A 12,817-nucleotide genomic window follows, 5' to 3' on the forward strand; every position below is an offset into this window, starting at 1 on the left:
TTTGAAGTTCTCTTCTCTTCTCAATATGACTGACGTGATCAATCCTATCAACTTTTTGACTTGCCAAAACCCATTCCGATCGACGACTTGTATGACTTTTATAATTAGTTTTTATTTAATTTGTTGAAGAAACTGCAATAAATACAAATATCTAAAATGATTACTTGTTTTTGAACAATAAAAAGCATCGGAGAAGGAGACAATTATTATTTAATCAAAATTGCCTGCAAAGTCCCCTTTTATTTATTAAGTAATTGAATTGAATTGTAAAGCTGCAATTAGTCATAAGCTTTTTAATCTGTTGTTGAAAGAAAGGCCAGGCCAGGCCAGGCCAGGCAAGTCTGTCAAAGTCAAACCATGAATTATTATTATTATTATTATTATGATATTTAATTGGTTAGAGTGGGAGGGAGGTGGCAAGACATCCGCCTGTCATTGGAGTGCATCTGTACCGTTGGTTGTCTTCTCTGGAAATAAATAAATAAATTAATAATTAATAAATAAATGAGAGAGAGAGAGAGAGAGAGAGAGAGGATGAGTAAATATGTAGTAGTACTGAGTTTCACATGATAAGTGGTGTGCGCGTTTGTTTAATTTGTGTGGTCATGCAGACAGGCACGCAAGTATGTAAGAGAGATGAAAAGTCAAGGATATATTATACATAACGCTTTTAATTTATTATCATAATTAATTAATTAATTGCTTGTTGTTTTTCTTGACTCTACAGTATTGTATGACTTAATTGTCCAGGTCTAGGTCTTCCTTGGACAAATAAATATTATGTGTATATATATATATATATATAATTAAGTGGTGTTGACGATTTCACATTCCAGGTCGCTTTCATTCTTTCAATATTCAGAAATCAAAAGAAACAATGACATAAGTAAAACATATCAAGTTCTGACTAACTCAAAATTAACGTTGGAAGGTGAGGGAAGCAACACAATTAGCTTATATGTATATAGCTAGAGAGGGTGAGATTCAAAAATGAAGTAAACACCACACTTTATAGACTTGTCCTAGATCTATTAATTATCTAAATTAATTGATAGAGTTGAAATTATATGTACTATCTATATAGACTACTAAAAATACAATATTTTAACAAGAGGGCATGCATGCAATGCAATGGATATTTGTAGCTGTTGATGCTGCCTTGTGCCTACCTATCCTAACTCGAAGTTTTGCATTTTGTCTGTCTGTCATGTGAAGAAGGGTTTATTGTTATTATTATTATTATTACTATTGCTATGTTGAAGCTCGCTCCATGCCATTCTTGTGATGTGATGTGATGTGATTTTGGTTTCATCAATGATCAATTACCTGGTTGGTATCAATTCAGTCAAATTCTCCATAATCCTTCAAACATGGTATTTTGAATTTAATCTTTGATTGCAAGTGTGCACCAAAGTCTATCATACTTTCTCAATAAACTAACAAGAGAGGGTTCTGCACTTGTTAAAAGTAATTGTAATTTGTAAGGATGATAATGATCATTGCCGAGTATAAACCGAACCACCCACGGGACCAATTTGGCAATAACTGATAACATGACAAAATCAAAATGATATCTTAATATTAGTCAACAATATTGCATCACCCCACCCCACCCATGATCTATATATATATATGATATGTTGATTCCTATGACTCTCCATTGCTTTATTTGTTTTTAAATAAATAGAAATCAATTTGTCTTCTCTTCTTATATGCTTAATTAAAATCAATACTTGCCTACCATCCAATACCATGATTGGTTCTATTGACACGTGTGTTTGCCTCCTTAATTTTACTAGTACTATTTGGTTTGAATTTTAAATTGATTATTTATTTATTTATTTATTTATTTATACGGATTTAATTTAGTCAGGTCTATCGTCCTTAATTTTACTACTTGTTTTCAATTTAAAATACATTAGTCTACATCAAATACGAATCAATATAATGTAAAATGAAAATGTAGGATTTGTTTGTTTGTTTGTTTTTTTTTTTTAAAAAAAAAGAAATTCAAATTCAATCCTATCCTATTCAACTGTGGCAGTAAAATCGATCACATTACAAACACACTGCTAATTAGTTTATTATAAAATTAAAAAATCTTCAAATATTTTAGGTTATGCATCTATATTCTAATGCAACAGTGAATTCTAATTTGATAACGCCTCAACTTAGTTTAATATATATTTTATGATTATCCTTTTCTTTTCTTTTTTTTTTCTTTTCTACTGAATTTATATCATATATAAAATGTTCTGTATATATTCATATACAATTATTCTAAACTAATTTAGAAAATTATAATCTATCGAAAAAAATCGTTACTAAATTTTTTTTATTGGAATGAACAATATATTATTTTAATGACGATAACTCGATAAGGCTATAGCTACCAACTTTAATCAATTTAAATCGTTAATGATCTCTAATTTATCCCAAAAATAAATAAATTTTGAACGCTACATGATTCTAATCTATTAACTAAATTAAACATTAAAAATATGTTATTACTATTATTATATCAATTGACCTGCTACATGTCACATGTGTCTATGCATGTGTCATACATTCATACGTTGCGATTTTGCGCTAAAATATTGATTAATATAATAGCGACTTAATTCAAATACATTGGACCCACTCAAATTTACCATTAATTTTTCATGTACTACTATTTAGTTTTAAATATTAAAAAGAAATTATATAATTAAAATACATAATAATGGTAAACAACAGGTAGCGGCGGCGAGTTCCAGGCGAGTTCCACGTCATCCAAAAAATAAAATAAAATAATAATAATAATAATAATAATAATAATGATGATGATGGTAAACAAAATTATACAATATCATTATAATTCCAAGCCAATAATTATAATGCATGATATCAGTTACTATATGGATTAATTTTAAATATGTAGGTCATTTATTTTTTTAATGTATAATAAATTCTGAATCCAAGTTGTTAATAATCCAAATAAAATTGGGAAAGTATATTCAAATATCAAATTTCTAATTAAAAACTTGCTTTGTTCAATATTTGAAAATTGGGTTAAATAATATATTTATTTATTATTGGATAAATAAGTTTCAGCATCATAAAAAATGATTTAAATATCTAGAAAGTTATATATATAAAGAATAATTGGATCGGAGTAGAGATATGTTACCAGATTAATAATAAATAAATAATTGAATTAGGGATACAATTTAAGAGAGTCCATGGGAATGGGATGGTGAGATTCATGTAGAATGTACATAAATAATAATAATAATAATAATAATAATGATACTACTAGTAGTAGTATTATTTATTTGTGTTTATCGAATCACTTGATAAAGAAATATGCATAGCTTGGTATCTGAAGTGATATTGTTATTATTATTATGATAGAGAAATTCGGTTTCATCCATCGATGATCCCCTCAAATAGCTAACTAAATAACAAAATTATAGCCTTCATTATTGATAATAAGTTACCATCCAAATTCAAAAATTAGTAAATAAGAAAAGTCAAAGATAGAAAATCTAAATTAATAATATATGTGCGTGTATGTGTATGTGTATGGTGTGTGTGTGAATACGAACCGAACCGAACCAGACTCTACCGAAGCCCTCTCCCCCAAACCTTCTTCCTCCCTTGCCCCTCTCAACAACTCTCTTCTATCCTTTCTCTCTCCCTCCCATTCCTATATATATATACATCTCCTTCCCCACTTACGTGCTTTACTTATTCTCCTCCCATCTCATCTTATCTCTCTCACTCAGTGTTGGTGCAGTATCATCGTCGTCTATCCTATAATTTGCTTGCTCAATCTATTCTATACTTCCATGGGAACTCAAGGTCCTCCTTCTTCTGTACCTGCTAATGGTGATCAAATTGTAAGCCTCTCTCTCTCTCTCTCTCTCTCTCTTTTTCTTTCTATTCTTGCTCTATATAGACGAATGTATGTATGTATGCATCTGCGTACATATAGAATCATATCCATCGATGTTTGTTCCGTTAACTAGTCAGTCAACAATAAACATATAAGAAAAAACACACTTTCATTTTCCCATTCTTCCCAGTCGCGAGAAATATCCATCACTTCCGTCTATTTTCGAAAGCCTATTATATTATTAATATATATTCATGATTTCTCCTTTTCTTTTGTTTTTGGGGATGAAATTCTTAATCCGTGCTCGTTAGTGTGGTATGTCTTTCGGTTTTATTGTTATTTGAACATGAAACTCATTAAAAAAGAGTCAGTAGGGAAAATCTTCAGTTCTTTGGCCAGTAAAATTTTTGTGGCGCAATGTGATTCCTCTTCCCGATACTTGACTTTGATGGTGGATGATATTGACAATATGAGACTTTTCACTAGTTGTTTTGTTTCGTAGATTTTATTTTATTTTGTATACTTTTTAATCCGACACGAATTATGTCACCATCTTATAATAAGTCTCCCTTCTCCCAGACCCACATCACGATATAGATATATTTTTGTCTTCATCGAAAAATTCAGTTGCTGAGTGTATTATTATTGTATGAATATTTGAATGAATAGAATAGAATAGAATAGATGTAGATGAGTGTGGGGTGAATGAATAGCAGCAGTACTGTGTTGTATTGTATGCGCGTTTGCGATAACATGTTTATGAATTTGTATACATAAGTGATGAAGAAGGCCCCGTCTCAGGCGCCGCCCCCGCCCCCGGCCACAGTCGCAGTTGCTGCGCTCCAGCCTCTGTCTGTCTGTCAGTCGGTCATGCTACTTCATAGGTATCTTTAAAGGGGTAGTCCGATCATCATCGTGCCTGCTATGCTATGCTATGTGTTTGTTCGTTTATGAATATGTATGTATGTATGTGAATGTTTACATGTATAAATACGGAGCAGTGTATTATGTGAGAGACAATCTGGCATGCGTAGCCTAGTGTAGTCCCTTTAGTTCTTAAATTTGTCTGTCTGTCTGTCTGTCTATCCATCTATGCTCGCTCAACAAGGTGTGTATATGCAATTCCCTTGGCAGTTTGCAGTACAGAAAGTATGCTTCCGTTGTTTTAGCTTAGTGTTATGCAATATGATTAGTTGTGTTGTGTTGTGTTTTGTAATCACTCTGCTTCCATACATGCAAACAAACAGGACCATCGAACTGTGCGTGAGAAGGAAATCGATGAGTGGTTGCCAATCACTTCTTCTAGGAATGCAAAGTGGTGGTACGCCGCGTTCCACAATGTCACCGCAATGGTCGGGGCTGGGGTTCTCAATCTCCCCTATGCCATGTCTGAGCTCGGCTGGTATAATGTTTACTTAATCAAATTAGTTTCACTGATTATCCTATATTTCTGATCACTCCACTCTGGTATGCATGCATGTATGATGTGTTTTTAGGGGCCCCGGAGTAACCATCATGCTCGTGTCTTGGGTCATCACCGTGTACACACTGTGGCAAATGGTTGAGATGCATGAGATGGTTCCCGGGAAGCGTTTCGACAGGTACCATGAGCTTGGGCAGCATGCTTTTGGTGAGAAGCTGGGCCTTTATATCATTGTGCCCCAGCAGCTGGTGGTGGAGATCTCCCTGAACATTGTTTACATGGTGACTGGGGGCCAGTCTCTCCAGAAGGCACACCAGTTGATCTGCCCCAACTGCCATGACATCAGGCTCACCTACTTCATCATGATATTCGCCTCCTGTCACTTTGTCCTCGCCCATCTTCCCAACTTCAATGCCATCTCTGGCGTCTCTCTGGCCGCGGCCGTCATGTCCCTCAGTTACTCGACAATTGCTTGGGCGGCCACACTCAACAAGGGCATCCAGCCCGGCATCGATTATGGCTACAAGGCTTCAACTAAACCTGGTGCAGTCTTTGGATTTCTGAGCGGGCTTGGGGAGATGGCCTTTGCCTATGCGGGTCACAACGTGGTTCTGGAGATCCAGGCCACAATCCCCTCGACTCCTGAGAAGCCATCCAAGGGGCCTATGTGGAAGGGTGTGGTGGTGGCCTACATTGTCATTGCACTCTGCTACTTCCCTGTGGCCTTCATTGGGTACTGGATGTTTGGGAATGACGTGGCGGAGAATATCCTGATATCCTTGAACAAGCCTGTGTGGCTCATTGCCACAGCCAATCTGTTTGTTGTGGTTCATGTGATTGGAAGCTATCAGCTGTATGCGATGCCAGTGTTCGATATGGCTGAGACTTTTCTCGTGAAGAGCCTAAGGTTCAAACCTTCATGGTATCTCAGATTCATCACAAGGAATGTCTATGTTGGTGAGTAGTAGTGTTGTTGTTATTCATACTCTGTTATATATAATCTCTCCTCTCCTCTCCTTTGGTTAAATCTTTTTTATTTTTGGTCTGCTGCAGCATTCACCATGATTGTGGCTATTTGCTTCCCCTTCTTTGGTGGGCTGCTTGGATTTTTTGGCGGCTTTGCTTTTGCTCCAACAACATACTATGTGAGTACATACTACTACCACTAGTATATACTCCTTACTGGCTTGCTTGGAATACCTATATATTGTGGCAGTGGGGTGGTTGACATGAATTAATCAACTATTTTTTGCTTCAGATTCCTTGTATAATGTGGCTTATTTTATATAAGCCGAAGAAATTTGGGCTGTCTTGGTGGTGTAACTGGGTATGTCTCTCTCTCTCTCTCTCTCTTAACTCATTGTATGCTTAGAGTAGTAATGTGTTGTCTCTGTCTCTCTATAATTGTTTTGTGTACTCTCATCATGTGTGTGCAGATATGCATCGTCATTGGCATGTTAATAATGATCATAGCTCCCATCGGAGGGCTCCGGACGATCATTGTCCAAGCAAAGACCTACAAGTTCTTCTCGTAGAAGATGTAGATGACATGACGGTTGTGCGGATGGTCTGTCTTCTTCTATGATATTTGAATGAAGGAAGAAGTAGGCTGCACGCATACGAGTTCACTTCAGTTTCATGGTGCAGCTGCGCTCTCGTTCCCTAGCGTTTTTTTTTGTTTTTTTATGGTTACACTAGTGGACAAATCTGCCCTGCCCTGCCCCTGCCATTTACTATTATTTTGTTTAGCCGATGTAACGCCTTATTTATTCATCATTGGCGATTCCTATCTATTATTTAGCAGCTGAGTGGATGAAACTGAAACACTTTATTAATCATGGAATTCTCTATTATTTTACTTATATTGTGTGTGATGTTTTTTCCCCCACAGGCCACATGCACACACACACACTCACTCATTCTAAGAAGATCCAATCTCCAATTTCAAGCGTACTAAGAGAAGGCTAGCTGCTTGTTTGAGCTATACAACCTTGGCAGTTAATGACTGCGTGTGTGTGTGTACTTTCTTCCTGCCTGCCCATTTGTGTGGATCAAAGTTGATGATATATCACTGTAGAAAGTAATATACAACTTGGAATAGGCAAGTGCCCCCAATTTACTGTTTAATTTGGGTCCCATTACCATTACCATTACATTACAACACTAAATTCTGCTAATAGATAGCACAGCTGTTCCTGTTGGAGTTATTGTATTGCATTGTGCAAGCAAACATATTTTTTTATGCATGTATGGATAGGCATAGTCAATTAGAGACAGACAGTGGAATAGGTGCAATTTCGAGTGCCTCAAAAAACAGACAACTTAGAAACAAATCATCCTTCCCCTCCTCCACCAACAAAATGATCATTGATGATCGGATTGGCTCTTTCTCTCTCCCTCTCTCTCTCTCTCTCTCTAGATTGCACACCACAACAATGAAAAATGGTAGCAGACGGTGGTGAAGGAAGTGAGTGAGCAATCCTCTCCTTCTCCTCCTCCCACACCACACCACCAAACATCTTAAAGATAATATAAATAGTAGTGTACTCAGATACACTCAACTACTGCCAAATCTAAATAACTCTCTCTCTAGAATTACAAAGTACAATCAGGACCAATTATTAATAATTGACTCATTTCTTCAGCAGCAGCGGCGGCAGATGCAATAATAATAACTGACTTGTTTCATGGATTATTATTATCATTGTTATTGTTAAGTGAAAATGAATAACCTAAAGGAAAGGCTGCCCGCAATACATACATATTCTTCATTTATCTGGAAGGTTGAACAAAATTGAGCACAAGCAACCAATCAATCACCTTCTCCATAACTCACAACACAACAAGAATTTGCTGGCTCATGGAATTGAATGAACAAGAAAGTCAAAGTTCCATTTTTAAACTAAAATACGGTTCCAAGCATTGAGATTGAGATGAGCATATAAAAAGAGAAGAGAAGAGTGGGTAAATGTAATAACACCCAGACCAGGCCAAGCCACCTATCTACCTCTACCTCTACCTCTACCTCTACCTACCTAACTAACTTTCTTTCCGACATCATTCCTCGTCCTCGTCTGTTTATGCAGCTCCATCCAAAGATTAGATATCCACAGCGCACTAACCGAAATGGCCACAACAACCACAAAAATCCATGAAATCCAAACCCACGACGGTATCACACTCTCAGCTGCCCCGCTCGAGTAGAACGCAAACATTCGATACACAAAATAAGGCCCCAGAAATCCACGCACCACGGTGTACAAGGCGTAAAACGGGGGAGACAGCAGATAGTACACTTTGGCAGCAAATTTCGAATCCGCCCTCCTCGCACCGGCCAGAGTCCACACATTTTGGCAAAGGCTCGTCACCTCCGCCAGGATCAGAAGCACGAGGATGGCGAACGCCCCATGATAAACCAGGTAGCGGCAGGTCAGGAAGACGAAGAGAGTGGCGAGGTGATGGCCGATGAAGAGGACATCCCGCGGGTAAAAAATTAAGTAGTGAAGCAGATCCATGAGGAAATAAGCAATGCTGTAGTCAAGGAGGAGGGTTTGGAAGGGGGTGTTGGGGGAGTGGAAATCCCGGGCGGGGTCCGCCATGATGGCACGAAAGGCCAGGAAGGCAGCGGGAGTGCCGTGAGCCAGAGAAATAGCGCAGCTGGCAGCCTCGGGGCGGAGCTTTCGGTTCCAGTTGCGGAAAATAACGAAATATGCAGTGAGGTAGAGGATGAAATAAGCGGCGAAAAAGAGAGCCAGCGGCGGAGTTGACGACATTGGCATTGAGGTTGATGAGGCTGAGGCTGGGGATATCTATGGCACGGCGGCGATGATGATGATGGTGATGATGATATTTCGAGGGATCGGATTCAGATAGATGATTGATATTATTAGGTTAGGGGAATTAGGGAAAACTATCAGAAACGAAAGAAAGGAAGAAAGAAAGGCGGGGTGCACTGACCTGACCGCCTGGGAAGAGTACGGGGCAGGGAGTTTCCTTGTTGTTGGCGTTTGAGATAATCGATCAATCGGATTGGATTGGATTGGATATGGAATAGGGGGCGGCGGGCGGAGGACGAAATAGGAAGTAAAGAAGCGTTTGTTTGGTAGATAGGGAGGGTGAGAACAAAGATTGCACTTTTCGAGGGGAAGGTTGGTAGGAAGGGAGGGAAGGAGGGTAGGGCCACCCTAATCTAGCCCAGCCCAGCCCAGCCCAGCCCAGCCAGGATAATTTAGATAGATAGATAGATAGGTAGGAAGGGAAGAAGAAGTTGTTGCTTGCGTTTCATTCGCCGCAGTGAAGAGAAAGGAGAGGAGAGGAGAGAATCCGAAGCCAAGGAAGGACAGCACAGGACAGGACAGGACGTCTAGAAGAACAACACAACATTTGTTGGTAATTTGTATTGTACCACCACAACACCCTCGCTAACACTAACGCTGATGAGAGAGAGTGTTTATTATTACTACTCCTACTCCTGCTCCTACTCCTGCATCTTCTTAACAAGTTGTAAAACCATACTCTATTTTATCTCCGACCAATCATGAATCAAAGTAGGAGGAGGAGGAGGGACTAGGGAGAGCAATGCACAGCGCCTCTGCCTCTGCCTCTGCCTCTGCCTCTGCTTGCAGGCTGCAGCATAGATTGATTGATTAGTCAGTGACTCTCCCCGCCCGCCCTACCTACCTACCTACCTACCTACCTTTAGTTAATTTGTTTGAGGATGCATCCCAATGCCAATGCCATTACAGTTTAATCAAGGACCAAAGCAGTTGTTAGAACTTAATTGGAGTCATCAACTTGCTTACACCACACCACACCACACCACAACGCAAATGAAAGATTAGATGCATAATCATTCATATAGAGCATAGCACTGGTATTCAGGCATGGCATGCTTTGAATTTGATTTCAAACAAAATGTGTACCCGTAGTTGCAGTTGGGTTGGACGTCCTTGGGCTGCCTGCCTCTATGATTTGGGCTCTCTCATCAGCTCAGCCCATTATATCTTTCTTCTTAAGAACACCATTCCTTGGCCTGCCTGCCTGCCTGCCTGCGTATATTATTATTATATGATATGATAGTAAATACTAGTAAATAGTAATTGAAAAACACGCACGCTATAAAAAGGACAACAGAAACACAAACAATTGGCGCCACCGTTTTTCCACGTCTCTGCTGCTGGATTCCCCAATCTCCTTACGTCTCCTCTCCTCCTACCAATTCCATATAAATTGCTCTCGTCCGCGCGCGTGATCCATGGCCTACTCTCCGTCTCCGGAAAATGTTAAGATCTGCAGGAAAACTCAGTTTCACGAAATCCGCCGCCATCGTCTCACTCCTATCCCTCCTCGGGATCGCCTTGACGCTCGATGTTCTCTGGACCTCCTCATCCTCTTCCTCTTCCTCTTCCTCCTCCTATTTATCCAAGACAAACGGCGTTGTCCTTCTTCCACAAGATGCAGCAAGTGAAGGCGTCGTAGAAGAGGTACGCCAGTCTTGCCCTTTTTCTGTGAATATAGATCGAGACAGAGAGAGAGAGAGAGATAGATAAGGTATAGAATATATGTTATATACATATATCTACACTTATTCCATTGAACGGATTGTGATATATGGTGCTCTGGGACTTGCAGTCGGTAGAGGACAAATTGCAACAGAGTCGCGGTCCAGAACGGAATCTTTCAGATACATTTGCAGATTTGCCTGCCCCAGAATTGAAATGGGAGAAGATGCCAACGGCGCCAGTTCCACGTTTGGATGGTTACTCAGTTCAGATTAAAAATCTTCTCTACGTGTTTTCAGGATTTGGAACCCTCGACTATGTAAGAATTTTATTATTGTCTCCTCTCATCCGCCACCAAGCCATACATTATATATCATTACCGGAATTTAATTGAACGAATCGAATATATATAGGTCAACGCAATAACAAGTTTTCTCTCTTTTTTGTCCTATTGGCTGTGGATGCTTTAGGTGCACTCTCATGTGGACATCTTCAATTTTACGGATAACACCTGGTGCGACAGATTTGACACGCCAAAAGACATGGCAAATTCTCATTTGGGGGTAGCATCTGATGGAAGATATGTATACATTATATCAGGGCAGTATGGTCCCCAGTGCAGGGAACCTACGTCTCGTTCGTACGTGCTGGACACTGAGACTAAAAAGTGGGAACCTTTTCCACCATTGCCAGCCCCTAGGTATGTGCAAATCCTAACTACCTACCGACCTTTAAGATTCTTCCCTTTACTGTACCGAACTATCTGTGATGTCTGAAAGGTGGAGCTATGTAAGAGTAAGAATAACGAGTTTCAGGGCAGAAAATAATTTTGTTGCAGTGAAGCATGTAAGAATGCACCACTCAACAATGATTTCAGGTATGCTCCAGCAACACAGCTTTGGAGAGGAAGACTCCATGTAATGGGTGGTAGCAAAGAGAATCGCCACACACCTGGAGTGGATCATTGGAGTATTGCAGTGGAGGATGGGAAACCACTCGAGAAGGAGTGGAGGAAGGAAGTGCCGATACCCCGAGGGGGGCCTCATAGGTACGCTAGCTTATACATCACATTTACTGTATGCACTATGCACATGTTGTTTACACTAACATGGGAGATCCTTTTTATCAACACTGTTGGTGTTTGTTGCAATAGGGCTTGTGTCGCAGTGGGCAACAAGCTTTATGTTATTGGCGGCCAAGAGGGTGATTTTATGGCAAAACCAGGGTCGCCCATCTTCAAATGCTCGAGGAGACATGAGGTGTGATAGATATTATGTTACTGTAATCCATTGTTGTTGTTCTTTGTTTGCACTATTACTAGGAATCTTACTTATACTGTATGTGCATTTGCTGGAAATGTTTCGGCCTCAGGTGGTTTATGGGGATGTTTATGTGCTTGATAGTAAGATGAAGTGGAGAGTGCTACCTTCAATGCCCAAACCAGACTCCCATATAGAATGTTCTTGGATTTTGGTGAACAACTCCATAATTATTGAGGGAGGCACCACTGAGAAGCACCCTGAGACTAAAAGGATGATCCTAGTGGGGGAGGTCTTTCAATTTAATCTTGACACAATGGTATTTATTAAGTTTATTATTCAAGTGAACATTATTCTTATTAATGATTTATGGCGTGTGAGCGTGCACACACACACACACACACACACAGTCTTGACGCATATATGTTGTGTGATATTCACAGAAATGGTCAGTCATTGGAAAGATGCCATATCGTATAAAGACAACATTGGCTGGTTTTTGGGATGGCTGGATGTATTTCACATCGGGGCAGAGAGATAGAGGACCTGATAATCCACAACCTAGGAAAGTCGTGGGAGAAATGTGGAGAACCAAGTTGCAAACTCTCAATTGACTGTTGTAAGTATGTACAAAAAAAAAAAACAACAAAGAGTTCTGCTATGTTACCTTACCTTACCTAACCTATAACCTTATTAGTCGGAAAGGTGTAGTTGCAAGACACGATCATCGTCAATTATCAGTTAAGCTTTGTATTAG

General features: G+C 39.2%; 3 protein-coding genes across 5 annotated transcripts; 2 read left to right on the forward strand and 1 right to left on the reverse strand.

The window, feature by feature from the left end:
• The first annotated feature begins 3,595 nt into the window (after positions 1 to 3,595).
• Positions 3,596 to 7,162, forward strand: LOC127244190 (lysine histidine transporter 1-like). 2 transcript variants are annotated; one of them, XM_051264620.1, is made up of 6 exons: positions 3,596 to 3,881; positions 5,125 to 5,279; positions 5,374 to 6,257; positions 6,354 to 6,445; positions 6,559 to 6,627; positions 6,737 to 7,162. In XM_051264620.1, exons 1-6 carry the CDS (start codon positions 3,831 to 3,833, stop codon positions 6,833 to 6,835), a joined length of 1,350 nt encoding a protein of 449 aa, XP_051120577.1. In that variant the 5' UTR covers positions 3,596 to 3,830; the 3' UTR covers positions 6,836 to 7,162. The 2 variants fall into 2 exon arrangements, with proteins under 2 accessions (XP_051120577.1, XP_051120585.1); XM_051264628.1 differs by lacking the exon at positions 3,596 to 3,881 and adding an exon at positions 3,900 to 4,761.
• A 1,004-nt stretch (positions 7,163 to 8,166) lies between these two features.
• On the reverse strand, positions 8,167 to 9,878 carry LOC127244219 (TLC domain-containing protein At5g14285). The gene has a single exon (XM_051264660.1). It carries the CDS (start codon positions 9,077 to 9,079, stop codon positions 8,336 to 8,338), a length of 744 nt encoding a protein of 247 aa, XP_051120617.1. The 5' UTR covers positions 9,080 to 9,878; the 3' UTR covers positions 8,167 to 8,335.
• A 570-nt stretch (positions 9,879 to 10,448) lies between these two features.
• On the forward strand, positions 10,449 to 12,741 carry LOC127244204 (kelch repeat-containing protein At3g27220-like). Of its 2 annotated transcripts, none has more exons than XM_051264639.1 (7): positions 10,449 to 10,783; positions 10,932 to 11,120; positions 11,272 to 11,501; positions 11,640 to 11,849; positions 11,955 to 12,060; positions 12,173 to 12,379; positions 12,504 to 12,741. In XM_051264639.1, exons 1-7 carry the CDS (start codon positions 10,580 to 10,582, stop codon positions 12,672 to 12,674), a joined length of 1,317 nt encoding a protein of 438 aa, XP_051120596.1. In that variant the 5' UTR covers positions 10,449 to 10,579; the 3' UTR covers positions 12,675 to 12,741. The 2 variants fall into 2 exon arrangements, with proteins under 2 accessions (XP_051120596.1, XP_051120604.1); XM_051264647.1 differs by having other exon boundaries at positions 10,450 to 10,783; positions 11,679 to 11,849.
• The last annotated feature ends 76 nt before the right edge of the window (positions 12,742 to 12,817 follow it).

Source organism: Andrographis paniculata, unplaced genomic scaffold (assembly GCF_009805555.1).
Source record: "Andrographis paniculata isolate CXL003 unplaced genomic scaffold, ASM980555v1 Contig19END, whole genome shotgun sequence".
In the NCBI taxonomy this organism is placed as follows: Eukaryota; Viridiplantae; Streptophyta; class Magnoliopsida; order Lamiales; family Acanthaceae; genus Andrographis; species Andrographis paniculata.